Source organism: Trichosurus vulpecula, chromosome 3, assembly GCF_011100635.1.
Source record: "Trichosurus vulpecula isolate mTriVul1 chromosome 3, mTriVul1.pri, whole genome shotgun sequence".
NCBI classification, from domain to species: domain Eukaryota; kingdom Metazoa; phylum Chordata; class Mammalia; order Diprotodontia; family Phalangeridae; genus Trichosurus; species Trichosurus vulpecula.
Genome location: NC_050575.1, coordinates 435,783,931 through 435,809,992, shown reverse-complemented (window position 1 = coordinate 435,809,992; position 26,062 = coordinate 435,783,931). Strand labels below are relative to the sequence as shown.

Sequence of the window (26,062 nt, the reverse complement as noted above, 5' to 3'; positions counted from 1 at the left end):
TCAGGTTTTTTTTTCCAGTTGTGTCTGACTCTCCAAGATCCCATTTGGGGTTTTCTTGGCAGAGATACTGCAGCGGTTTGCCATTTCTTTCTCCAGCTCTATTTACCGATGAAACTGAGGCGAACAGGGTGAAGTGACTTGCCCGGGGTCACACAGCTAGTAAGTGTCTGAGGCCAGATATGAACTCAGGAAGATGAGTCTTTCTGACTCCAGGCCGGGTGCCCTGTAGTAAGTACTTAATATTGGAGTTCTTTACCAGGCGTTCATGAACTTAAAAAATATATACATATGTGTATGCTCTTATATGTGTTATATGTGTTTATATATATATTATAAATAAAGATTATATATAGAGAAAATTATATATATATATATACATACACACATAACTAGATCTCAGCATAATTGACTTCCTTTGTAACCCTACGCATTTTATTTTATGCATTTGAAAACATTATCCAGAGAAAGGGTTCATAGGCTTCACTTGATATCAGAGGGATTAAATTAAGAACCGCTGAACTCCTAAATGCTTCTTGACTGAATTGTCTCAGTTGTGACACCTAGTGGTTAAAGATTGGTACATCACGCGTGACTGGTGAAATAGCTCACAACTCCCAGTTAAATCTTCCTGGTGTATAACTCCCAAGCACCAGCTGCACAGTTGTTCAGGACCTCACCTCACATTTAGGAGGCTAGGTACAACCTTTTCTGTGCCTGCCTCTGCTGGCCCAACTGCTCGTGACTCCAGGACAGCCAGCAAACACAGACTGGCTTGCTGAGGCCAACCTACTGAGTGTGCTGAGGACACAGATTGGGGAGGTATGGTAGACGATGGGGAGGAGAAGGAGGGAAGGCAATATTGTCATCTGTTTCCTCCCTGACAAGATGTGGCAGTGTTGAGGCTGAAGGGTCTCCTGTCCTCACAGCAGACTTTTCTCTCAGCATCTGGTGACAGGGGCAGGTTCTGCCCATGTGGCTGGTGAGAACAGGAGGGTAATGTAAATTCCTTGAAGGAAGACATTGGATTATCTCATCTTTGTCTTTGTATCCCTGGTGCCTAGCATAGTGCTCGACACATAGTAGGAACTTTATAAGTACTTGTTTGTTATAAGCACTTTGTAAGTGGTTTCTGCATCGGTTAAATACAATTGGGTACTCTGGGGTGTTTCTTTTATAATATTAATGATAATAGTTTTTCCTATTATTAGACTTTTTTATCCCTAGTATAAATCCAACTTGGTCATAGTGAATAATTTTAACGATATTGCTATAGTCTTTTTCATCACATTTTATTTAAAAATTTTGCCTCATTATTTATTTGTGATACTGTTCAATAGCTCTCTGTCCCTGCTTTAACCTCATCTAGTTTAGGTATCAGGCTGCATCTCCTTTAATGAATTGCTGTTGACAAAAGAAACCAGCACCAACTGTCTGGTCATGTGGTTCTCTGTACTTAGCTCATCTCTACTCAGTTGGCAGATGCCCAGAACGATCCTTGAAGACATTCCCGACAAGTAGGATGTGTCAGAGCTTGGCCTCTTGGTGCAGCCTTGGGATCCAGGATCATTTATTTGCAGAGCCTGGTGAGACAGCGAAGGCAGACTCTGGTGGAAGAATGATTATGATATTGGTGGTGATAATGGTAATATAATAACAATATTTGTGTGTCATATGTAAATGTGGTCAGGCTGGCTTGATCAGGCAGCTCAGAGTATGGTGCTATGACATTATTCCTGTTGGGGCCAATTTGTTCTTTCAGTCTTAGTGCTGACCAAAAGCCAAGTGTGTCAAGCCCTGGGTCTCACTGACTCCTCTGGAGCAATCTCACTTGTTCTCAGGTGTGGGGCAAGTGGCTGCCCATCAGACCTGCTCTTGGGTCACCTATCTGGGAAGGTAAGCCTCTGTAGAGAACACAGAGAGCTTTCATAGAGCAATCAAGGACAGAGCTTGGAGAATATGAGACTTAACGGAAGAGTGTCTGGATCCTGACCAACAGAGAGCTGAAACCCAAGGTAAGTAAGAAGAAAGGGAGAGAGCTTAGCTGTAATGCATGGCTTCTGGTCACCAAATCTCCCCATTGTAACAATGGGAGGAGGGTATCATTGAATCATCTAATCACCTCACTCCACCTACAGTACTAATAAGATGCTCTATTCCTGACACTTTTATTAGGAGAGAATGGCTTTTTTGAGTCAATCAACCTGAAGCATCTAAAAAATCCTCAATAAATTTGGAAGGAGGAAAATGCTTCTAGCCATTGGATAAAATGAAACGATGCTACACAGAAAATGTATCGGGATTGGCTGAAGAGACACATCCGTACTTGGAATCTTGGATAAAATTAAAAGCCACTTCAGAATCTGGGATTTAAGGGACAGGCTAGCCTACTGGTGAAAATAACTCTGGCAAGAACTTTAGAAGGCATTGCTTGCTGGGGAGAGTGTGAAGGAGAGAGCCTCCTTACCCCCTTGACCAGAGCCTCCTTGACCCCCTTGTGAACTGTGAAAGGTTAGGAGATTTTTGGACATCCCCTGGATATCATAGCAGTGTCCCTAGAACAGCAGTGGTAGATGGCAGCACGATGGGATCAGAGAACAAAGTCAATGCACAGAGTAAATACAGCTTCAATTCTCTCTAAGAAGCACAGCAGAAAGCCACACCACACTTATGGGAAATTTCGTGATGACCCCAATTAGGGGAGAAAGGACTTCCAGAGACCAGGAACTATGAGGTACCCCTTCTCCAATGTGCTCTCCAAGCTTGGCTCTACTTCCCCTTAGACTCTGTCTTGTGGGAGAGCATGCACTCAGTTTTCTTGGGGGATATTTTGTCCCAGCTCTTCTTATTATAACACCTCATTAAATTCTCATTTCTAAAAGCTATTAGATCTGGCTGATTAATTGATGTCAACTGTAATCAGTAGGGGGAACATATTAGCAGGGGCTTATGAGCTATAGTGCTAGAAGACAATTAGGGTTACTCCCAGAGCCCTGAGAAGAAGGGGTAGTAGCCATCCTCTGGGGACCTTCCTTGCTGCTAAGAGCCTAGTGAGACCCTGTCAATGACCTTTGAAAAATCATGGAGAATGGGAGAATATTGTGGGGATGAGAAGAGATTGGAAGATGTGGTCTCAGTTTTCAAAAAGGGAAGATGAATTCTTCAATCAATAGACCAGAAACTTTGTCGTTGATTCTTGACAGAAATCTAGAGGATGTTTTTTGGGGGAAACAGTGATCACTAGGAAGCAGCATGGGTTCATCCAAAGCAGGTCATGATGACCCGGCTGGATCTCTTTTGTACACAGGGTAAAGAGGCTGGTAAAACAGGGAAATGCAATAGATAGAGTGTGCTGGGGTTTTAGCAAACGATTTGATAAAGCCTCTCACACTATTCTTGTGGGTAAGATGAAGAGACATGGGTTGGATGATAATAAGTCAGGTGGATTCAGACTTGGTCGAGAGCACTCAAAAACCAGGGAGTGATGGCTAGATGACAGTTTGTATGGAAAAACCCTAGGGCTTTGGGGGCAACAATCCCTATGTGAGTCAACACTGTGATCTACAGTTTTTTGTCTGTGAACTCAAACTTAGGTTGTATTGAGGGGTATAATGTCCCAAAGCAGGAAGCTGACAGTTCTATTGCACTTGTCAGTGAGTCAGGAAGCATTGATTAAGAGCTTGCTGTTTGCCATGGACCGTGCCAAGTGCTAGGGATACAAAGAAAGGCCTGTAGGAGATCAAATCCTAATGGAGAGAAAACATGTAAATAACTAGGTACATCTAGGATGGCTACAGAGCAGATGTCATGTAATCTCAGAGGAGATGGACCCTGGTAGCTGGAGGCAGTGACATCAGAGGAAAGGCCACCAGTAGGAGGTGGGTTGGAGCTGAGTCTTAAGGGAAGCTAAGAGCTGTGGGGGTACAGGGAAAGCATTCAAACTATGGAGGATGGCCAGTGCAAGGAGGCAGAGAGGGAAGACAGAGTGTTGTGTGAGAGTGATAGCCAGTAGGCTAGTGTAGCCAGATCATCAAGAGTGTAGAGGAGAAAAAAGTGTGAGAAGACTGGAAATGGAGAAAGGGTCCAGGTTGTGAAGAACTTTCAATGTCAAATAGGATTTTATATTTGGATTTGGAGATAATAGAGTTTATTGAATACGAGGAGGGCGTTCATGGTTATGGGGCAGCTGGATGGTACAGTGGATAGAATGGTGGGCCTGGAGTCAGGAAGACTTCTAGTGCTCAGTTCAAATTTGGCCTCAGACACTTACTAGGTGTGTGACCCTGGGCAAGTCACTTCACTCTGTTTGCCTCAATTTCCTCATATGTAAAATGAGCTGGAGAAGGAAATGGCAAATCACTCTAGTACCTTTATCAAGAAAGCCCAAAGGGGTCACAAAGACACAGACACAACTGAAATGACTGAACAACAGTGTTAATAGAGAGAGAAGGGGACATATACATACACGCAAATACATACACACACACATACACATATACCAAGGTGACATGAAGGTAGGAAAGATAGAATTTAGCAATGAGTTGGATATGGGGTGTGTGACACCATGGTTGTGAGTTTGCATTCCTGGGAGGAAGTTTGGCAGTGAGATCAAGTTCTGAGGAGTGAAAGGTTTATTGTTGGGGCAAGACAGTAAGCTCAGTTTTGGCCATGTTGAGTTTGGGATATACAAAAGACAGTTGGTGATGTGGGACTTTCACTCTGGAGAGAGACAGCGTTGTATACATAGTCCTGGAATTGTCTGTGTAGAGATAATAATTAAACCCATGGAGCTGAGGAGATCCCACAGTGAAGCAGCATCCGTCCAAAAGAGAAGAGGGCCTGGGACTGAGCCTTGGAGGACACCCACCATTAGCAGGTATCGAATGAATAATAATAATGGTGATGAGGACAATGTGCCAGGCACTGTGTTAAGTGCTGTACTAGTATTATGGCATTTGATCTTCACAACAACCCTGGGAGGTTTATCCTCATTTTCCAGATGAGGAAACTGAGGCAAAGAGGGGTTCAGTTGCTTGTCCAGGGTCACCTAGCTAGTAAGTATCTATGGGTGGATTTGAATTCAAGTCTTCCTGAATAGAGAACCAGGCAGGCCAGGCCACCAGTGCAGAACTATGGTTAGTTCTCAGTGTCCAGGGCGGCGGGGTTGGGAGGGTAGATGGACAGATTTTACTAGGTGATCTCTGAAGTTATTTCCAGCTCTGAGATTCAGTTTGTAAAGAGCTTTCCTCATGACTACCTTGCATCTTGGCAGGAGCCTCATCATCACTGCTACTGTTATCATCATCACGTCATCCCTGTCATCACTGACAGCATCATCATCACCATCAGCCTTGTCACCATCACTGTCACCACCATCGCCATCATTGTTACTGTCGCCATCTTGTTCATGGCCATCATAATTCTCACTATGACGACTGTCATCGCCACCATCACCATCAGCCTTGTCACCATCACTGTCACCACCATCGCCATCATTGTTACTGTCACCATCTTGTTCACGGCCATCATAATTCTTACTATGATGACTGTCATCACCACCATCACCATCAGCCTTGTCACCATCACTGTCACCAGCATTGCCATCATTGTGACTGTTGCTATCTTGTTCATGGCCCTCATAATTCTCACTATGATGACTGTTACTGCCACCATCACCATCAGTCTTGTCACCATCACTGTCACCAGCATTGCCATCATTGTTACTGTCGCCATCTTGTTCATGGCCCTCATAATTCTCACTATGATGACTGTTACCACCACCATCACCATCCCATACATTTACACAGCGCTTTAGGGTTTGTAAAGCATTTCCCATCTATGATGGCCCCACATATTTACCTGTCTTCCTCTTCTTCCATGTGATGAAAGCAACAACACAGCTCAGCAACATGGTGATGACTGTCAGGATGCTCAGGGCCACGTGCCAAGGCCTTACCTTGGTGGGCTTTACAGGCACTGGGAGAAATGAAGGGCATCAGACAAAGGGGGATGGAAATCTTTACTGAAAGCAGTGGTCAGTATTATTAGAGGGAATAGTCATAGATTTAGAGCAAGAATCCTGCCCTGGGGGCCCTCCCTGGGTAGGGGTTGGAGAGGCTAACTCCAAGGTATGGTCTCCGGGGACGGGCCAGACCAGTTTGGGTGGGGCACTCACCAGGGTATATAGCTGGAGTCTCTAGCTCTCTGTGCTCCACTACGCAGCTGTATCCTGTCTCCATGTTCCTCGACTGGAGCTTCAGGGTGATTTGGAGGTAGAAGGTGGCATCACTGTTGGGCAAGATGCCGCTGGAGCTCTCTTGCCCCCACACCACCACTTGCTCATCCTTCTCCCAGCGCAGCAGGATAGAGCGGGGGTAGAAGCCTGTGGCTGTGCAGATGAGGGTGACGTTGCCATCTGGGGCATCATGCTGGGACACAGTCACCTCTGGGGGTACTGTGGGCAGAGGTCAGTACAGAATGCGTCCTGTCCAACTGTATCTGGACTTTTACTCTTTCCTTCATTTCCATCTTCTTTTCCCACCCTGGCCTCCTTAGCGTCCTAATGCCTCCCACATTAACTGAGACCCAGTAAAGCCAGGAGTCCCAAACTTTTCATCTCTTTGTATCTTGCTTACTGATCTGCCAGGTGCTCTGCATAAAAAAAGGCCCTAAGAAAAGACAGTGGTTAATGTTCCCCTCAGAAGAATGCAATATCCCCTAGGGAGGGTCTGTTTTTAATTAACTTTCATATCTCATATTCATATTGTTCAATGCCTCGTCCCTAGTAGGTGCTTAATTACTGCCTGTTGGATTATATTGGTGATAATGTGCCAGCAGAAGATATCGAAATCAACTACAAGTGGCCATTAGGGCCCCGTTTGTTGGAATAAGTTAAGGTAAGTTGTAACAAAGACTATTTAAAGTTATAATACCTGAGAAGACCCAGGGCTTTATCACTGTGGGTACTTCCTACACCCATGAGCATCATAACCCCTACAAAGCTAAGTAGGTGGGATATCTCGAGGTTCATTTAAAACAAACAAACAAGCAAACAAACAAAATCAGCCAGTGGCTCTCTTTCTAGTGATGGCATCTCTGCCTTCAGCTAGGCTGCTTGACAGAGACAATTCATCTTTGGAGGCAGCTGGTGGTGCAGTGGATAGATTTCTGTGCCTGGAGTCAAGAAGACCCAGTTCAAATCTGACCTCAGACACTCACTAGTTGTGTAACCCTAGGCAAGTCACTTAACCTCTGTTTACCTCAACTTCCCCATCTGTAAAATGAGGATAATAATGGCGGCCACCTTCTGGGTTGTTGTGATGATCAAAGGAAACAATTTTTGTAAAAAAGAAATCACAGCATCACAGTCTGTCGCACACAGTAGGTGCTCTAGAAACGCTCACTTCCTTCCTTTCCCCCTTCCTTGGGCTGATGCTGGATGCTTTCCCAGTTCATGCCACAGTTGGTGCTAAACTGCCCCTTTTCACCCCGATTAGGCATCTGAGTAGAATTCACAGCACATGATTCCCCCTCCTCCAAAGAAATAATCATCTACCCGTTTCTATGCTGCTGACTTTTGCACTGCGAATTGGAGGTTCCCTGCCATTCTGCCCTAGAGCTCTAGGCTCCTGCTTTAAGGCTTCAGCCATTGGTCCGGATCTCCTGGGAGGAGAGGGGCCTCACCATTATCCCGGACATTGGAATACTGTAGGATGTTTTTCATTGGCTGGACACAATAGTCTTCCAGGTAGCGTTTCACCTTCTTGGAGCAGTAGATCACTTCTGCGAGGAGTATGGCGGGTTTAGCCTCAGGCTTCTTGGCCACCCAGTGGTTTATCTGCTCATCCATCTGGCAGAAGTCCTCGCCATCCACAGCACACCAGATGCGGCTGCTCACATGGATGCCTCGGTCCAGGTGACAGTTATGCCAGATCTGGACTGTGTGGTTCTCTGGGAGAGCAAAGGGCTCCTTTGAGCACAAAGCTGGTGGGAATGTAGAATGAAAGCGCCCAGTGGGTGGGGATTGTTTGTCTTCCCACCTCCAGCACCACATACAGGTGCTTAATACATGTGGATTGGATTGGATTGGGAGGAAGGGAACCTGCAGGAGGGTCCCCGCCTTATGGGCCTCGTAGAGAAAGAGCTCGCCTTTGTCAAGGTTGGAAGTGACCTGCGTTAGGTTGCATGTTTCTGATTTTTGGGGTGACGGGAACATTGCCATCCTGTCTTCTCTGGCATCTTCCCCTCTATCATTCCTATTCTCTCCCTAATCTTTAGTCTCTCCTTATCTTCTTCTCTGCTGCTTACACTTTCTGCCTTCTTATCCTTAAAACAAACATTTTCTTGATCTACCCAATCACTGCTAACAATTGTCTTATCTCTGCTCCCCTTCATCCACAAACTTGACGAAACCACGCACAGTAGGTGCTTGTATTTCCTCTCTTCTCACTCTTTTCTAAATCTCTGCTCTCTGGCTTTTATCATTCAACTGAAGGCTCTCTCCAATTTTAATGGCCAAATCTAATGGCCTTTCTCATGCTGTCAGATCACTCTCTTCTCCTGCCTACTGCTTCCTCTCTAGGTGCTGGTGACACTGCTTCCTCTTGTTTTACTCCTACTTATCTGAGTCTCCTTTGCTTTATCTTCCTCCAAGTCTCATCCACTACCTATGGCCCTCTTCTCTTCTCCCTCCATCCATTTAACGTGGTGATTTCACCAACTCCCATAGATTCAATTATTATCTCTAGGTAGATGAGTCCCAGAGCTATAGATCCAGCCCTAATCTGTCTCCTGACCTCCAGTCTCACATCTCTAACTGCCTGTTGCACATCTTGAACTGGATGTCCCATAGACATTTCACACTCAACATATCCTGGACAGAACTCATGATTTTTCACTCCAAACTCTTCTTAGTTCCTAGCTTCCCTATTCTTGTCCAAGGCCCCACCAGCCTCCCATTTGCCCAGGCTCACCACTAGGGATCATCCTCAATTCCTTACTTGTACCCATCCTACACATCTAATCTGCTGTCAATCCTATTTCTGCCACCACAAAGTCTATCATACGTGTTCTCTTCTCTCTGTTCACACAGCTGCCCAATACAGACCCTCATCCCCTCCCGCCTAGACTACAGCAATAGTTCTCTGGTTCATCTCCCTGCCTTAAGTCTCTTCCCACTCCAGGCCTTACTTCATTCAGCTGCCAAAGTGATATTCCTAAACTTTACATCTGACCTTACTCAATAAATTCCAATGGCTCCCTATTACCTCCAGGATCAAATATAAAATCCTTTATAACTTTAGGACCTTTATAACCTCACTCCTTCCTACTTCCCTAGGTTTCTCATACATTATTATTCTCATCCATGTACTTTGTGATCTGTAACACTGGCCTGCTTGCAAGCTGCCTCTCATGCCTGGAATGCTTTCCCTCCTCACCTCTGTCTCCCAGCCTTCCTGGCTTCCTTTGAGACTTAACTCAAATCTCAGCCTTTCCTAGTACCTCCCCATTTCTACCCTCCCCCCACCTTTCCTCTCAGATGGCCTACTGTTTTCTCTCTGTACATCTTGTAGGTACCTAGTTGTTTGTATATTGTCCCCCCCCATCAGAATGCAATACTCTTGAGGACAAGAAATTTTGGTTTTTGCCTCTTTGTGTCCCCAGCACTTAGCCTGCCACAGAGTAAACACTTATTAAATGTTTATTGACTGACTGCCCACCTAAACTATATATATGTATTCCCATGTGTTCCTTGTTTGGAGAGGAGCGATCTCACTCGTTAAGTGGTTACGTGGACAAACCTCTTCAAATTAGCCATTACATAGGTATAGAAAGCAAATGCCCTTCTGGGGCCCATGAGGTTGCTACATCATTCAGTAGAAGGAAAACCATAAATCATATAGTCTGGTGGGATAGCTAAGGAGTTAGGGGGCATTCAGTCAGAGGCTGATTATTTTTCGATGTGAAAAATGCACTCACGACGTGGAATATATAGCCACGTGGGATGAAAAGGAAAATCGGGCATACAGATTCAGCAGCCGTATCAGGAGAAGGGGGAGTGCTATTTGGGGATAGAAGGCAGTGGGTTTCTGAGCTTAGGGATGGCAAGATATTGATGATTTGAGCTGGGGTTCGAGGATTTGAATCTGAAAAGTAGTAGAAGCCTGGGTGCCAAAGGCATTTGTTCTAAGAGACAGAATGGGCACCCCGGGAAACTGATGTTGTTTAGTGAGGATTAAGGCTTAGGACAGAAGTCTTCACAGTCCTTTCCCTGGGTCAGGACGTAGCAGGCATTGACCCCCTGGCCACTTACCTTGGTGGTGTGGCTTCATGGGTTTGGGTCCTTAAAGCCTCAGGGGGAATGGAGGAGTTTGGAGGGAAGGAAAAAAAGGATGAGAGGTGTTTGGGGCAGACTTACCTTTGCCCAAGGTATCATTCTGTACCCAATTCTGGAGGGCCCAAAGGTAGTCAATCTCATTGTTCATCAGCCTGTACTGCTGATCTTCTACAAAGTCAGCCCCCAGGGCACGGGAGACCCAGGCCTCCTTGATCACAAGCTGCTGGTGTTTTTTGTCATAGAAGGCAATCTCTACATCATCCAAGAAGCTGACCATGGTGAAGCCCAAAAGTGTCTTTGATGTACCCACTGCAGTAAAAAGGATCTCGTGGGTGTGATGGGCTAAATGGCAGAAAGAAAAGGAGAGAGAATGGCAGTTAGATGTCATGGTACCTGCCATGCCTCCCCCTGTTAGGAGGCTAACTAGGGTTGGACAGGCTGGGAGCTTTCCCAGGGGCCAATCCAGAAGGGGGCATGGTACCTATCATTCCTTCCAATTCATGCCTCCCACATAACTGTCTGGGCCAGGGCTGGGTATAGCCAGGGCTCAGACACTGGCTGTAAGTGTCAGTAAGGAGGTGCAGCTGGTTTGTTTAGTCAGGGAAGACGACAGAGCCATGGGCGTTGTAGAATGGATCGGCCCCTTATAGTTCCACAGACACAGAAGGTTATATCATTCAAGTACAGAAAAGGATGGAGTCACCGTGTGCAAGAAGGCAGCCTGGTTGGGGTGGGGTGCCTAGGATGGCATTTTTCCTGCTGGGATTATTTTCCTCAGGAAATGAGATCTTGGGGACCAAGGGAACTCTATTGTGTGGAGTATACACAACTGCACTAGCTGGCTTCCCTGCCTCAATTTTCTCCCTGCTCCATTTTATCTTCCCCCCTAGCTGACAAAGCGATTGACCTAAAGCACAGGTATAAGCATGTCATTTCTCTACTCAATAAATTATGGTGGCTGCCTAGTACTACCAGGATCGACAGTGGGCCAGAAGGTGGAGCTAAATGATGAATTCTGGAAGCAGATTAGAGTTAGTGTGATGAGAGACTTTTCTGTCTCTGTCTCTATTTGTCTTTCTCTGTTTTTGTCTCTCTGTCTCTGTCTCTCTGTTTCTGTTTGTCTCTGTCTCTCCCTACTTCTTTGCTAAAACCAGAGCTGTTGAAATGTATTAGATGGGTATTTTGGATAATTTCATCTTTCTGTAGGAGGAGGAACAGGTGGTGTGTGCTTCTATTCTGAATGTGAGTCTGAGCAGTAAACAGGAACTGACTGCTTAGGTAGAAATGACAGGAACCTGGAAAGGAGGCAGTGGTATGCTTGAGCTTCCAGTAGATGAGAAGGGGAAATACGGGCTTGATTTGACATGTACCCGAGCCTTGGGAGAACAGTCACAAAAATTCATCCAAAGGATAGACAGATAAAATCCCACGGTTCAATAGTCCACAGGGGAAGCTTTTTCAAGAGGGACGGGACACCCTCAAGAATGAAATCATGACAAAAATATCCAGATTATTTTAATGAGGAAGGACAGGGGAACTTTTCTGGGGTTTCATGATGTGACATTGAGATTTAGGGAAAGAGGCCAGCAGGGGGCACCCTGGGAGCTGAGACAGTCAAGCCACCCAACAATTAAACAGCAATGCACTGCAGACAAGAAACTGACAACTTCCAGGGCCCAGGACTCCTTCACACTCTTAAATTTATTATAGACCCTTCAAAGAGGTTTTGTTTATGTGGGCTATATCTATTGATATTTACCATATTAGACATTAAAATATTTGCCATATTAGAATTGACTGTATAAGAAAGTAGAAATGAAAGCATCTTAATGTTATTCTTAATATAGTTTTGACCTCAAGAAGCCCCTGAAAGTAGCTCTGGGACTCCCAGGGGTCCCCAGGCCATATTCTGAGAATTGTTACACTAACTCATTGGCTTCTCTGCCTTTATCCTTTCAGCTTTAGTAAAAGCCCAATAGTGTTGTTGGGTCAAATGGAATAACATCCTCAAATCACTTTGTAAGGCTTAAAACACTACATCACCATCACCACCACCACCATCACCATCACCATCACCATCACCCCCCCACCTCCCCCCCAACCTCCCACCCCCACCCCCACCACCATCACCACCACCACCACCATCATTATCCTTAATTTTCTTCACGGCTCAGCTAGTGCCACCTTCTACATGAAGTCTTTCTTAGGTCCCCCAGTAGCTAGGGCACCTCCCTCTCCCCGAACTTTCTGGTATCTATTTTGTGAATATTTATCTGTGATATATTATCTCTCCCAGTTAGGTCATAAGCTTCTTGAGGTTAGGCAGGGTTAGTAGGTTCTTCATTAATACTTTTTGATTATTTGATTGAGATCCTTTCCAGTTCAGGCTTTTTGATTCTGTAATTCTTTTTTTTTTTTTGCTTTTTTTTGGGCGGGGCAATTGGGGTTAAGTGACTTGCCCAAGGTCACACAGCTAGTACAAGTGTCAAGTGTCTGAGGCTGGATTTGAACTCAGATCCTCCTGACTCCAGGGCCGGTGCTCTACTCACTGCGCCACCTAGCTGCCCCATGATTCTGTAATTCTATGACCAAAGAGGCAATGCTATCAGTCACATTAAAATGGGCTTGGTGAGTTGATCAGGGCACCCCCATGCAGTGTGTGGGGGCAGGAGGAAGGCTCCACCTTTAAGCCCCAGGGTCCATCAGTAGAGCTGCTGCTGACAGAGAGGGGCAGAAATAGTAAGGAGAGAGTCAAGGGTAGCTGTGTAGGGCGACCCCCTTCTTCCTTGGGGTTTTTGCTCCCAGAGACACTGACATCCCTGGTCCCCAGGTCTGAGCAAGCCCTAGTCAGCATTGCCTTAAGCCTCAGTGTGTTTGATGCTGGCTAGGCTCTGTACCCCACACAGAAGAGCCTAGGTACAGGTGCTGACCTTGCAAATAAGGCAAGTGAGGAGCTGCTGCTGTTTCCCAAGACAGATTTATTCCTTTCTTCTTGTGCCAAGGTTGGAGATGCCCCCTTATCAGCCATCTTCATACCCCCAGAAACTAATGGATGAATATTCCTTTCTCTCACTTCCCCAATAGCCTCAGATCTAGCCTTATAATCAGATCCTCAACTCACCTGCCTCAGCTTCCCTCATAGCAAATACTCCCATAACATACATCCAACATGACAGTGACTTTTTCCTTGACTTCTGATTCTTCATCCTGCAATTGCTTGGCTTCCTCATCAGCATCTCATTTGGATAGAAGCTCTGGTCCCCAAGTCCTATACTTTCTGTGGTACCCAAAGGAGAAATGCCTCCCTGTGCCTCATCCCCACCCCTGTTGGGGTTGGCTCTGCCAAATCCTTTTCCAGGCAAAACCTGACCCTGTCTAGCAGGCATGAGAACAGAAGTGAAATTTAATCTGTGGCAAAGTTGGGAAACCCCTTAGCATGGTCATCATCAGGCTTTGGCAGGAAGACCCACAATGCCGTGGACATAGTTGGCATTCTTCAAATTGTTTGAATTAAGCTGGATTCAGACAGTGAGTAATGACTGATGAGGCAGACAGAGTTCTAGCTTTGGAGAGCTCCTGGTCTAATGGAAGAAATACAGCTTTTCCTCTTAGGCGACCCATAGTCTGACCAGAGAGACAATCTAGCCTGGGGAAGTACTTTTCTGATGGGAGATACGGTCTTACTGTAAGAAGCCCAGAGTCTGAAATCATGATTTTGTACTGGTTCCCCACATAATCTTCCTCGATTCACAAAGACTTCAACGGTCGCTAGGGGACCTCAAAATGCATTTTGATGCTCTCTTTCAAGCAGCTGGGTAGTACAGGGGATAGAGTGCCAGGCCTAAAGTCAGGAAGAGTCACCTTCATTAGTTCAAATGTGGCCTCAGACATTTACTAGCTGTGTGACCCTGGGTAAGTCACTTAACCCTGTTTGTCTCAGTTTCCTCATCTGTAAAATGAGCTGGAGAAGAAAATGTCAAAGCGCTCTACTATATTTGCCAAGGAAACCCCAAATGGGGTCACAAAGAGTCAGAAATCACTGAAAATTACTGAACAACCACAAAGTCCTTAAACTCCCATTTCCCTAGTCTCCTTAAATCACATGACCTTTATTCTACCTCAGCCATACACAGGGATAGTCACACCTTGTATGTCACTTTTGTCCACAATCATTCAATGTCCTGAAAATATGTGGACATTCCACTCTCTGACAATACCTCCCATCATTCCATTTCTGCCTGTGCCTTAACTCTCCCAAACCCATTTTCCACCCTCATCACTCCTGACAACCCGTTTGTCCATCAGTGCTTTCTCGCGCCTTTACCTCTGCTCTAGCTTCCTTCCCAATTTTAACTCTCCATGTTGCCATTCAACTCCCCAGTCTCTGATGCTTGTGACTCCATTGCCCGCTTGACCCCATAGATGGTTATCCTTTACTAAACCCATGCCATGCATTACACCTCCCACCTGGCTCCTTTGCTCGTACTCTTGTGCTGCTGAGCCGGGCTGGGAGAAGTCCCACGACCATGCTAAGTTTCTGGTACTGAATTGCCTTTCAGCCCCAAAGCAATCTTTATTCCTCCCTAGTTGATTCTGTACCTCAGTCACTAAAGAAACTGTTCCAAATCTTCTCTCCTCACTGTGCCCCTCCGCCTAACTTTCCTTCCTCTTCACCTCTCCATTGAGGAGTGAAATTGAGATGATTTCCCAATCTCTCCTTTCCTCCAGTCTGCTGATGAATGGGCCTTCTCTTCACCAGGAGCCCTAGATCCAATCCTACCCCATCCCCCACCTTCTAAAGCAGATTGACTCCACCATCATTCTCCCATCCCCATCTTTTTGGCTTCAACCATTCCATATCTCCTGCTTCCTTCCCTACATCCTTCAAACAAAACCGAGTCTCCCCCATCCTTAAAAAGCCTTCACTAGACCCTACTGTCACCTGAAGATATTGTCTAATTATTCTCTTTCTGTTTTTAGTTAAAGTCCTAGAAAAGCAATCTCTACTCCTTGTCTCCATTTTCTCTCCTCTTACTTAATCTTCAGCCTTTTGCTATCTAGCTTCCCACAATAATGGCTTTGGGTACTGGGCTGGAATAACTACCACTTCCAAGGCTTTGGAGTTTAAGGTCTTGGGCTGTTTCCCCCAGGTTCTGAAGGGAGATGGTGGCCAAGGTGGTTTGATTTGCTTGGCACATGTATCTTCCTATCTCTCCTACTGCTGCTTCAGTTAGGCTGCCCTGCCTGCCCTGTGTGCGGCAGGCAGTGGGGGGTGGGGATGTCTGGCCCCTTCTCCATTAGAGCTGCCTCCCCAGATGATGGCTATGAGCAATTGACTGGAAGCAGGGACCTGTGGTCTGGGGGGAGGGGGCACTTCCACTCCCAGGACTCTTGTGCCTATTTTCTGGTTGGTGGCAGTTGGTTAGTTGTTGTTACCAGATAAGGAAGGCAAGTTTCTCTTCCACAATGATTTCTCACTTCAGTGACGGCTGTGGGATATAAACTGGAAGCAGGTCTGATGGCCTGGAGTGGGTTGACTTTGCTAGTCCTGAGCTTCTTTGGCTCAAGGCCCTGGGCTTTCTCCACCAGGTATGAGAGGAAATGGTGGCCAAGATGGTGGTGATGGTGGTAGTATGCCCTGCCTGGCATGTCCTGCCTCCTGCCCTCCTCTTAGAGAGATTTGCTGCTTGAGTGAGACTGGCATGCTTGCCCTTTGCACGGTAGTCAGTTGGCAGTTGGTGGGGGTGGCTTGTCCCCTTTCCACAGTTTGTCTTGGATTCAAACAGATACCATTTTGTCGTTTTTGAGACTAGAGCTGGAGAAGGAAATGGCATGGCACGCCAGGATCTTTGCCAAGAAAATCCCTAAAGGAGTCACAAAGAGTGGGATGTGACTGAAAAGGACTGAACAACAACAAAACCCCACTACTGCTTTTCTCACCCTTCTATTGCCTATGAAGGCTACTCAATTTGTCCTAAGGGATTCTTGCCCACATTAGTACGTGTAATGACCACTTGAATTAATTCACCCATTCTTATCTAGTTCAGTTCACTGACACCCGAGATGTTGATGTTTAGTCTTTCCACCTCCTGTTTGAGCACATCAGCTTACCTTAGTTCATCGATCTTGCATTCCAGGTTCCTATGCAACATAGATCTTTATAGCACTAGACTTTCCTTTTGTTACTAGACACATCCACAGCTGAACTTCCTTTTGGTTTTGGTCTGGCTGCTTCATCAGTAATGGAACTACATGTACAGTCCTCTGCTCTTCCCCAGTAGCATGCTGGACATAGTGATAAATGGACTTTTGTCAAGTGGCCGCCTGAAGAGTTTGTGAGTTTGGGAATTCCTAGATTCCTCAGTTGAAGCTTACTGGGAGCTGAAGAAATTTGTAGCTGCATCTTCTTTGAGAAGACAGCCACCCTTGGGAAGATGAGGCCAAGCCATGCTCCATCTTGTCAGAAGACACACAGATAGACCTTGAGGGAGCAGTTCTGAGTCCCAATAGTACGTTCACAAGTAAGGAATAAGAAGGCTAGGATGGAACCTGGCAGTCCCTTTAAAGTCTATTGAGCTGGCAGAGAAATAAAATACAAGAAAACAAGATGTCCCTTCTTGATTCAGTGGTTAATCCTCTTCGAGAACAGCCTTCTTCCCTGGCTTCTGTCAAATCCTTTATCATGGAGCCAAGAAACATGTGGCCTCCTGAGAGTGCCCAGTGTCTTTCAAATCTCTCCCTCCCTCCCCATCTCAGTTTATTAACCCTGTTACATTGTATTTGCTCATCTGCAAGCATGTTTTATTTACCGCTGCTTAGCATGGAAGGAATAGCTAGCTAGCTAAAGCATTTAAGTCTTGATATGTGGATAGTAACTATGCTACATGCTAGGAATATAAATACAGGAAAACAAGATGGTCTCTACCTGTAGGGAGCTTATATTCTAACAGGAGAAGACAAAACCATAAAGGCTGAGTTGGAAACTGGGGTGGGGAGAGGGATGTAGGAGGTGATAGTTATTCCCACAGAGGCAAAGCTACTGCTGAGGAGGCGCTGCCATCCAGAGAGGGAATTGTACTGGGAGTGAACAGACCATGAATAGAGCTTCATGGGATGGTGATCCTGGCCGGGGGCCCATCAATCAGAGGGCTGTTCCAAGATGGGCAAGACTTCTGTGGAGGAGGTGGAGTGGTCTGGAGAGAGAACTGAGCTGGGAATGAAGTGAGCATGACTGGAGCCCTTAAAGAAATGGCAGTCCAGGTCCAGGACTTTCCAATCAGGCACAATATTTTTAAATTTGTATTCCTATTGGACAGTGGTTTAGCAATTGCTCGTTAATTCATTGATTGATCGAGGGATCTGGGCTTATAGATGGCTCCTCATTCAACCACCTTGCTGGAAATCTGAATTGCATTACACTGTCACAATTCCCCATGCCAGTTTGGCAATGATTCTCCCTAGTCTGGCACCTTTTGGGACCCAGAAAGAAACAATATCTTCTGTCCTTATTAAAATGCTGGAGGTGCGTTCGTGTGTGCGTGCGTGCGTGTGTGCATGTGTGTGTGTGTGTGCATGTGTGTATGAGTGTACATGTGCATATGTGGATATGCATGTGAATGTATGTGAGTATGCATGTATGAGTACGCATGTACATGTGTGAATATGTGTGTTTGTGTATACCCCACTCTTCTTCACTCAACTAACTGTATCTCCTCTTCCATAATTCAAGGAAAATTGGAAAACATTACTGGCACAGATTGATCCTGTTGCTTAAAAAATTAGAGACTTTTCACCCCACATAAAGTTCACCTTCAAAGTTCATTAAAAAACCCCTTCCTTTAGAGACAGGGCAAGGAAAAGAAAATGGTGGAGGCAGGAGAGTTTCAGTGGCACTTTGCCCAATGCCAATGATACCCATACCTCCACATCACCTTAAAGCTTCTGCCAGTGAACACTGGGAAGATTTAGACCTGTGTCTAAAGCACAGTGAGCTGAAGACGTCAGCTGTGAATCCTGGTGAGTATCTCACCCAGGCTGTCTGGGTCCGTCTCCAGGAGGCTGTGTCAGAGAGCAATGTTGACCCTCTTCAACTTCCTCTCCCCAGAAATGAGCCCCAGGGCAGGATACTCAGTGCACATCCCCTAATTGATATCTGAGTAAATTGCCTTCTCCAATTTACTTGCTGCTAATCTCCTATGGATCCTGAGAAGCCCTCTAAGAAGACTTCTTGGATCATGGCTCCAGGCATCATGTTGGTTATTGTGCTGGTGCTGAGCTGTTCTGTGGCCTTCATCACATGGAAGAAGAGAAAGACAGGTATGTTAGTGAGGAGAGAAGAAGCAAAAAAAAAAATGGAGATCACAACGGGAAAGGAAATTCTGAGATTCCAGCAGCCTCCTAGGAAGTTTGTAATTTGGTATAGAGAATCTAATGGTTAGAAACAACTTCAATGGTCTCATGATAAATCCTGTGCTCTCAATATCCTGAATGGATGAGTTTGCATGTGTATGAACTTCTAGAACTTTCTTTGGTCCCTTGGTTGCATTTCATATCTATACTTAATATTTTACTTATTTTTTTGGGGGGGGCATACTACTTCCCTCAATAGAATGTAAGCTTCTTAAGGGTAAGAATTGTTTTGTTTTTGTCTCTCTCTCTGGTATGAAGCACAGCGCTCTGTATATAGTAGAGGATTAGTAAATACTTATGAATGAATGACCGATTCTTGAAAAATCGTGGGAAATGAGAGAGGAGATGAAAGACAAGCAAAGGTCTTGTTTAGGGGAGGCAATGTGTCCTAGTCAACTGAGGGCTGGACTGGATCCACATACTGCCTTCGACAGTGGCTAGCTGCATAACCAAGTCACCTAACCACTCTAAACCTCAATTTCCTAGACTGTAAAATGGGAACAAAGATACCTGTAGTGCTTACCATACAATGTTGCTGCGAGGCTGAAATGAGATAATGTCTCTAAAGTGTTTTGCAAACCTCAAAGTGGAATATAAATGCCGGGCATTATTTTCAAAGAGAGGAAGAAGATTTTTCCAACTCCTGGATAGAGGTAGTTTGATTCATCATGCATTAAGAGCCTCCTGTGTGCTGGGCACTGTGCCAGCTACTGAGTATAACAAAAGACAAAAATGAAATAATCCCGTTTTGCGAGAGAGCCCAGCTTTGATTCCTGACAAAATTCTGCAAAGGATTCTTCAAGGGATGGTTTGTTACCATTTAGAAACAGAAGCAGGAATCACTATAAGCAGACATAAATTCATCAAGAAGAGACACATGTCATTTTGTAACATAGTTTCTCACCTGGCACAACAAAGGGTACAACACACATCGTAACAATAGCTAAAGGTTACACAGTAAAGATATATAAACACACATTTATAGCACAGCTCGGTATTTCTATATTTTTGCAGTCTTTTCTTCATAATATCCTTTTAGACAAAATGGTAGGCTGGTAGATTCGGAGCTGAAGGCCATTGATTTTACAAATGTGGATACTGAACCTCAGAGAAGATAAGTGACCCGCCTAGTGCGACACTAGATGGTTCATTGTCAGCGGATGGCTTTGAATCCAGGCCTTCCTGACTCTGCCTCCTGCATTCTATCGATGAATAGCGGCCAGTGTTTATATAGCATTTACTACGTGTGAGGGGCCGTGCTAACCACTTTACAAATATCTCATTTGATTTTCACAACAACCCTGGGAGATAAGTGTTATTGTTATCCTTATTTTCATATGGGAAAACTGAGGCGAATGGAGGTAGTGACTCGCCCAGGGTCACAGAGCTAGTCAGTGTCTGAAGCTGGATTTGAACTCTGGTCTTCCTGACTCCGGGTCTCGCACTCCATCCACTGTGCCACCTAGGTGCCTAGAATGCTCTTCAGCCTCTCTATGGAGAGATAAGGCTAGATAACAATGCAGTTCTTGTGGACTAGGAATGCTTTGAATTTAAACAGAAATGACAAATGTACAGATGAGCATCTGAGGAAATCTCTAGTGGAGAATCCCATGGATCCTTCCGTGGACCTCTGCTATTTAACATTTTTATCTGAGAAACATATTAAAAAAATCTAAAACCAAATTCTCATCAAATATGAATACAGAATATGTAGTTTTAAGCTATTAAAACTTAAAACTTCACTGAGACTTTTGGGTGACCTTGTTTAAATACAGTCTAAAGAAGTGAGATGAGAAAGAATGTTGTGCAAAAAATATCTGGGAGCTTTATTGGACTGGAAATTTGGTGTCAGAAGGATAATATAGCACCTCCCCCAATCCCTCTTTCCCCCCAAAACCCCCCGAATTCTAGCTTTAGATACATTGTCTAGGTAGAAGGCAAAATTTCCAATGTCTCTTTTCCTTGTCAGACTATAGCCATGGCATTTTTTCTAGTTCTGGTTACCAAAGAATCAGTAGGCATTTATTAAGTACCTACTATGTGTACCTATCATGTGAATCAGTATTTAAATACCTACTATGTGCCTGACACTGTGCTAGGTGTTAGGGATAAAAGCCACAACAACAATGAAAATGTCTCTGCTTTCAGTACCTAACATCCTATTAGAGAAAAGAATGGGTACGTGTATAAGAAGAGACAAAATATATGTGGCAGTCACAGTGGCTTAGTAATCAGTGCATCAAGTTCCCCCTCCGCCACCCCAGTTCTTCAAGGATATATCCAGGCCTGTGGGCTCCTAAGTATTTGTCTGCCACCATCAATTCCACATTGACCATTTTTGTTCTGTTCTCATTCTGAATATAATTCTCCTTGGCTGCAAAAAAGGAATTTTTTTTTGTGTGTATGTGTATGTGAATACATTCAAAATCTATACAATAAAAATGGCGCTATAATTAATGCACCAGTTTTTCCAGTGCCTTAGGATGCATATCCAGGTCTGATGATCTGAATTCATTAAGAGACACTAATTGCTAGCTTGTTACTACTTCATTCACTGTGGGTTTCAATTACATGGTAACCATATTTGTTCTGTCCTGATCATACTACATTTAGTTTGGAATGGTAGAGAAAGTAGGATCAAAATGATTCACAGAGTTCTCCCTTCTCTTTGTTATCCATTTTTATAATCCACACACTTTGAATGGTAGCTCTGTCTCTTGTTAAACTTAATTTTGTCCCTAAATACAGCTTTTTTTGGGGGGGCCCTTCTTGTCTTAGTGTTGATTGCTACCATAAATTCATTCTCTGTTTTTCTTCTCCTCGTACTATTCTTACAAGACTATGATGCTCTTGTATGCATCTACATTTACATGTCCTTGCTTGCCTCTTCTGTACATGTTCTTTAAAAATCTTTTCGTTAGTGAGCACCCAGACTATACCAGCCTCTTTAAATAGTTTCTGTTGTCCATTTTAATAAATGCATCCCACCCTTCTTTGGTCTTCCATCCCTACTGAATTTTAGGTCATAAAACCTCACCTGTCCATTCTCTGAACTCTGAAATCTGTGCTCACTAAACTGTGTCCCATAATCCAGGCTATGCCCATCCTTTTAGCTCTTTCTCTCATAAATCCTAAAATTTTCTGTGAGGCAAGGATAGCATTTTGCAGAGATTACTTTCAGAAGAGAGAAATCCAACCTGAGTCTGGATAGTTTGTGTTTCTCATATACAATTACACAAATACATATTATGCTAGCAAGGCTTAGGATGTGTTTCCCAAACTTACCATTCATTTCTTATTTTTATAGCTTACCCTCTCTGTAAGGCAATCTCTCAAAACTTTCAAGATTATGTGTTTTCCAAAACAGATTTCCTTTCTGTATACTTGTTCTGATCCAACCAGTGTTCCTTACCTTTCCCTAAGTGTCATGTCTTCTTATTTGGATAGAATGTCTGATACTGTTCAAATATAGTGGTTCCTCCATCACTGGTGAGGAAAATGGATTGTTATAGAAATGTTTGTTTCATTGTACCTTGTGTAACACTAGGGTCTGTACAGTTAAGGTTCGGATTCGCCGGAACAAAACACTCCACACTCCAAGAAGCCTGAAAGGTTTTTTTTTCTTTTATTATTAAAATACAGGCAAGAAAGACAGAAATCGAAAGTAGCAGAGAGGAAGGCTTAAGAATAATAATAGCAAGGCAATTACTAGATTAGAGGAATGGCTCAAGAGACAGGGCTCCAACCACCTTGTCACCATCCCACAGGCAAGTACTAAAATCAACATATTTACAGTCATCACCGATGCGGGGGAGCTCCAACACCCGACCACACAAGCTGGGGAATCCCAGGGTACAGACGTCAGAGTCCCGCTCATGGAAGTCCCAGGCCAGACGTCTCTGCCATGGGTGTGATTCCAATTTGGGGTCCAAATCTTATGGCATAAATAGTGCTGGGAACAAAGAAGGCATCAGGCCAGGTGTTTTTGGCAAATGCTGCATCTTATGCAAGACCCTGAAAGGAGGCCAATTCCTTCAAGGTCTCCAAGCGCAGTGCGTCCTTGGAGTGGCTAGTTCCCAGGACACTGGTCCATCTCAGGGTCTTGGCCAGGACCCAGGAAGGGACCTCCTTCTTGTGTTCCCAGGGCTTTCTACTTTAGGAGATAAGACTTGTGCCAGATTTGCAACTGAGTCAAGTTAAGAGGGGCTAACTTTGCAATTGAATCAAGGCCTCTGTTTGTATAATCTTATGTACCTGAGAGGGGTTAAATCTTACCCCTTCAGGGTCACTGTACCACAAAGTTTGGGAGAGAGAATGGGAAGTGAAAGTAAAATTGAGTTCTTCCCAATCCTGCCCCTTCTCTCCTTCCCAAATCTGATGGGCTTGCCATCATGCCCTCATTTAGTGTTTTAGGAAGTGAGTAGTTCTGATCTGATAAATGACTCATGATATATGCCCTCAGTTAGAAAGAAAATCTCTAACAAATGACTAAAAATTGGGGTTTTCAGCCTAAAATGACAAAGAAAAAACTCCCCAGTCAGTGTCTTTCTGGGTGGCTAAAACTACCAGAGCCACCCACCACACATTTAGACTGTGAACAAAGGGACATCAGGAAATATACATTTGGGTGAACCACAGATATTTATAAGAAGTATAACTGTTGGTAAAAAAACACACGACTTATCCCATAGCAAATGAATGAGTTTAGAAAGGGGTGATAGTTCACACCCAGCCCCAGTAAAAAAAAGGAAGTAGAGTAAAAAGTATTAGTTCTTTCACATTTTTTTAAACCATCGCTCTAGCCACATGGATAAATAAGCGTGACAAAACAGCAAAAAACTGTTTCTGCCTTTTAAAATTTGTTGGCAATATTTCTGTGCCCTAATACATGGTTCATTTTTGTAAAAGTTCCATACAGTGCTGAGAAATAGCTAAATTCTTTTGCAATTCCATTTGGAAGATGCCACAAATCTCTTGTTTTTCCAGCAATTTGTTTGGTTCTGCATTTCCCCTTTTATCTTTTTGTTAGATTCATCCAAAACAGAGGGGCATTGACCTCTCCTGTCTCCCTCATGTGTTACTATCTATGTATTCTTGTGGATCAACTAAAATTTCCTTTATAAATTTATATGGTGAGGCAATTGGAGTATATAAGTTGTATTTATTTTGTTTGATGGCGTGATTGAAACTCTCACTTTTTTTGAATTTATTTGATGCATAGCAATTTTTTATCCTCTCATTTTATTCTGTGTATGCCTTTGCTTTCTTATAAGCAAGTAATTACGATGGGGAGTCCCGGGTCTGAGATCAAGTATGATACTGTCCTAAGGCAGGAGGCTTAATGAGAGGCATTTTGAGACTGTCTTCATTGGTTTGGAAGAATGCAAAACTAGGGCATGGATTCTAGACTTAAGGACATGGCGTGGGACAGTTCAGGAGGAATTCACTTTGGAAATGGACCAGGAGAGCACGTATGTGTGTGAAATTCCAAAACATTGGTCTCATTTCTCGTCACAGGCCGCTAGGTGGTGCTGTGGACACGGTGTTGGACTTGGAGTCAGAAATACTTGAGCTGGAATCCTGCCTCAAAGATGCACTCGTCATGTGACCCAGGACAAGATGCTTAACTTCACTCAACCTCAGTTTCCTTATCTGTAAAAATGGACATAGTAACAGCACTTTCTTCATAGAGCTGTCAAATCCAATGAGATGACATATAAAGTGATTTCCAAACCTTAAAGCAACTTATGAGCTTAGGTGACACGGCAGCTGGAGTCAAGAGGACCCTAGCTGTGTGACCCTGGGCAAGTCACTCCACCTGTTTGCCTCAGTTTCCCAATCTGTAAAATGAGCTGGAGAAGGCAACGGCAGACCGCTCCAGTGTCTCTGCCAAGAAGACCCCAAATGGGGTCACGGAGAGTCAGACACAACTGAAATGACGGAACAAGAACAACAACGGTGAGTATAAACGCCAGCTTTTATCAGGGCATCCGTACCTCTCACAGGGATCAGAATGAGAAGCTGGGGAGAGAAAGATAAGGGTTGACTAACCCAGAGGTCTTTTTCCCACAAGAATGACCTCACAAGGTTGACTAGAAGGACCCTTTTCTACTTATCTTCCTCCTCTCCCTTTGAAATGGAAAATTTAAGGAACCAAATGTCTAGCCTCCACATGACTCCCTGTGCTTTTGGGGGAAGAGTCACTGCCGGCAACTACATCCCAAACCCTAATGTAAAATCCAACTCTGTCCTCCAGCTGATCCTCTTCTCTTTGAACTAAGGCTGGGATCACGAAGGGATACTCTTCCCCAAAAGTAGGAATCAAAGGTAGGAGAAACAGCTGTGACCCAGGATTCCCTTTGTACTCCCGCTTAATATGGCAGTGAGGAAATGAAAGCCCACTCTAGAAGGATTTAAGCCTCTGAAATGGGATCCACACACTTGCAGACATCATGCCTCTCATTTTTTCTCTACTGTGCATAGCAGCTAATATGCATGCTTGCTAATACAAAAGGCAAAATAAGGTTACTGATCATGGGAATGCCGGAAGTTAAAAGCTGAACACATGAATGTTGAGGGTTGAATGCATATTTGTAACGCCAGTGCTGCTAGCAGCTGCTGTGGAGGCATAAAGCCAATAACACCAGCACACAGGAGGGCTGCTAGCACAGGTTCTTTGATCTGCTTTTCTAAGGAAAGCAACTTTAAGGGGTTTACAATCTCACTTTAATTAAACACACATATATCATTCACTTAGTTCAGGGGAAAAAGTCAGCGCCCTCAACTTCAGAGAAAACACAAACAGAAATTACAAGCAGAAGTTATATAAACAGAGCAAGTATCATAAATCAGCAGACAGGCTTCTGTCTGACCATAGCAATACATATGTTGTTATCGGAGAGAGAAGCAACAACATCTGGGCTTTCAAAGCCGGGAGGCTCCTTAATAGCTACCTATGGTCTCGTCAGGCCAAGTCATGTGAACGCTATTCCAGTGAGTGAGCCCCCCAAAGCAAAATGCTAACCTCAGAGTATATGTACATTTCTTCAGGGTCAGCCCACAGAGGGCATCACAACCACATGACTCAAACTCATGTGCCTTAGGCTTTCTTGTGCCTTAAGCAGGTCATCAAAGAAAGACTCTTGATTCAAACAAAGGCAAGTCTCAATCAAAGACACTTGATTATCTCAGTGCTGAGAAGAACTAGAACTCCAAAAGAAAAAAGAGCAAAACAAAAAGTCCCACTTTGCTTGCCATTGCAACATTCTGATATTTTCCCACAAACTATTAACATTGAAATATAATAATAGCAGTAACAGC

At 44.3% G+C, this 26,062-nt stretch overlaps 1 protein-coding gene across 1 annotated transcript; it reads right to left on the bottom strand.

Annotated features, from left to right (window-relative positions):
• Positions 1 to 1,563: 1,563 nt before the first annotated feature.
• LOC118841341 (zinc-alpha-2-glycoprotein-like) lies at positions 1,564 to 13,569 on the bottom strand. The gene is made up of 6 exons (XM_036748711.1): positions 13,455 to 13,569; positions 10,415 to 10,675; positions 7,681 to 7,947; positions 6,173 to 6,451; positions 5,857 to 5,973; positions 1,564 to 1,604 (listed from the first exon to the last, which is right to left on the bottom strand). Exons 1-6 carry the CDS (start codon positions 13,567 to 13,569, stop codon positions 1,564 to 1,566), a joined length of 1,080 nt encoding a protein of 359 aa, XP_036604606.1.
• Between the last annotated feature and the right edge of the window lie 12,493 nt (positions 13,570 to 26,062).

What these genes read in the sequence shown, in the direction of transcription:
- LOC118841341 (XM_036748711.1), bottom strand. Translation starts at nt 13,569, where the DNA reads ATGCTGATGAGGAAGCCAAGCAATTGCAGGATGAAGAATCAGAAGTCA. An exon ending in TTCCAATGTCCGGGATAATG is followed by an intron (nt 6,452 to 7,680) that starts GTGAGGCCCCTC and finishes CTCTGCCCACAG; the next exon opens with TACCCCCAGAGGTGACTGTG. An exon ending in GACTCCAGCTATATACCCTG is followed by an intron (nt 5,974 to 6,172) that starts GTGAGTGCCCCA and finishes CATTTCTCCCAG; the next exon opens with TGCCTGTAAAGCCCACCAAG.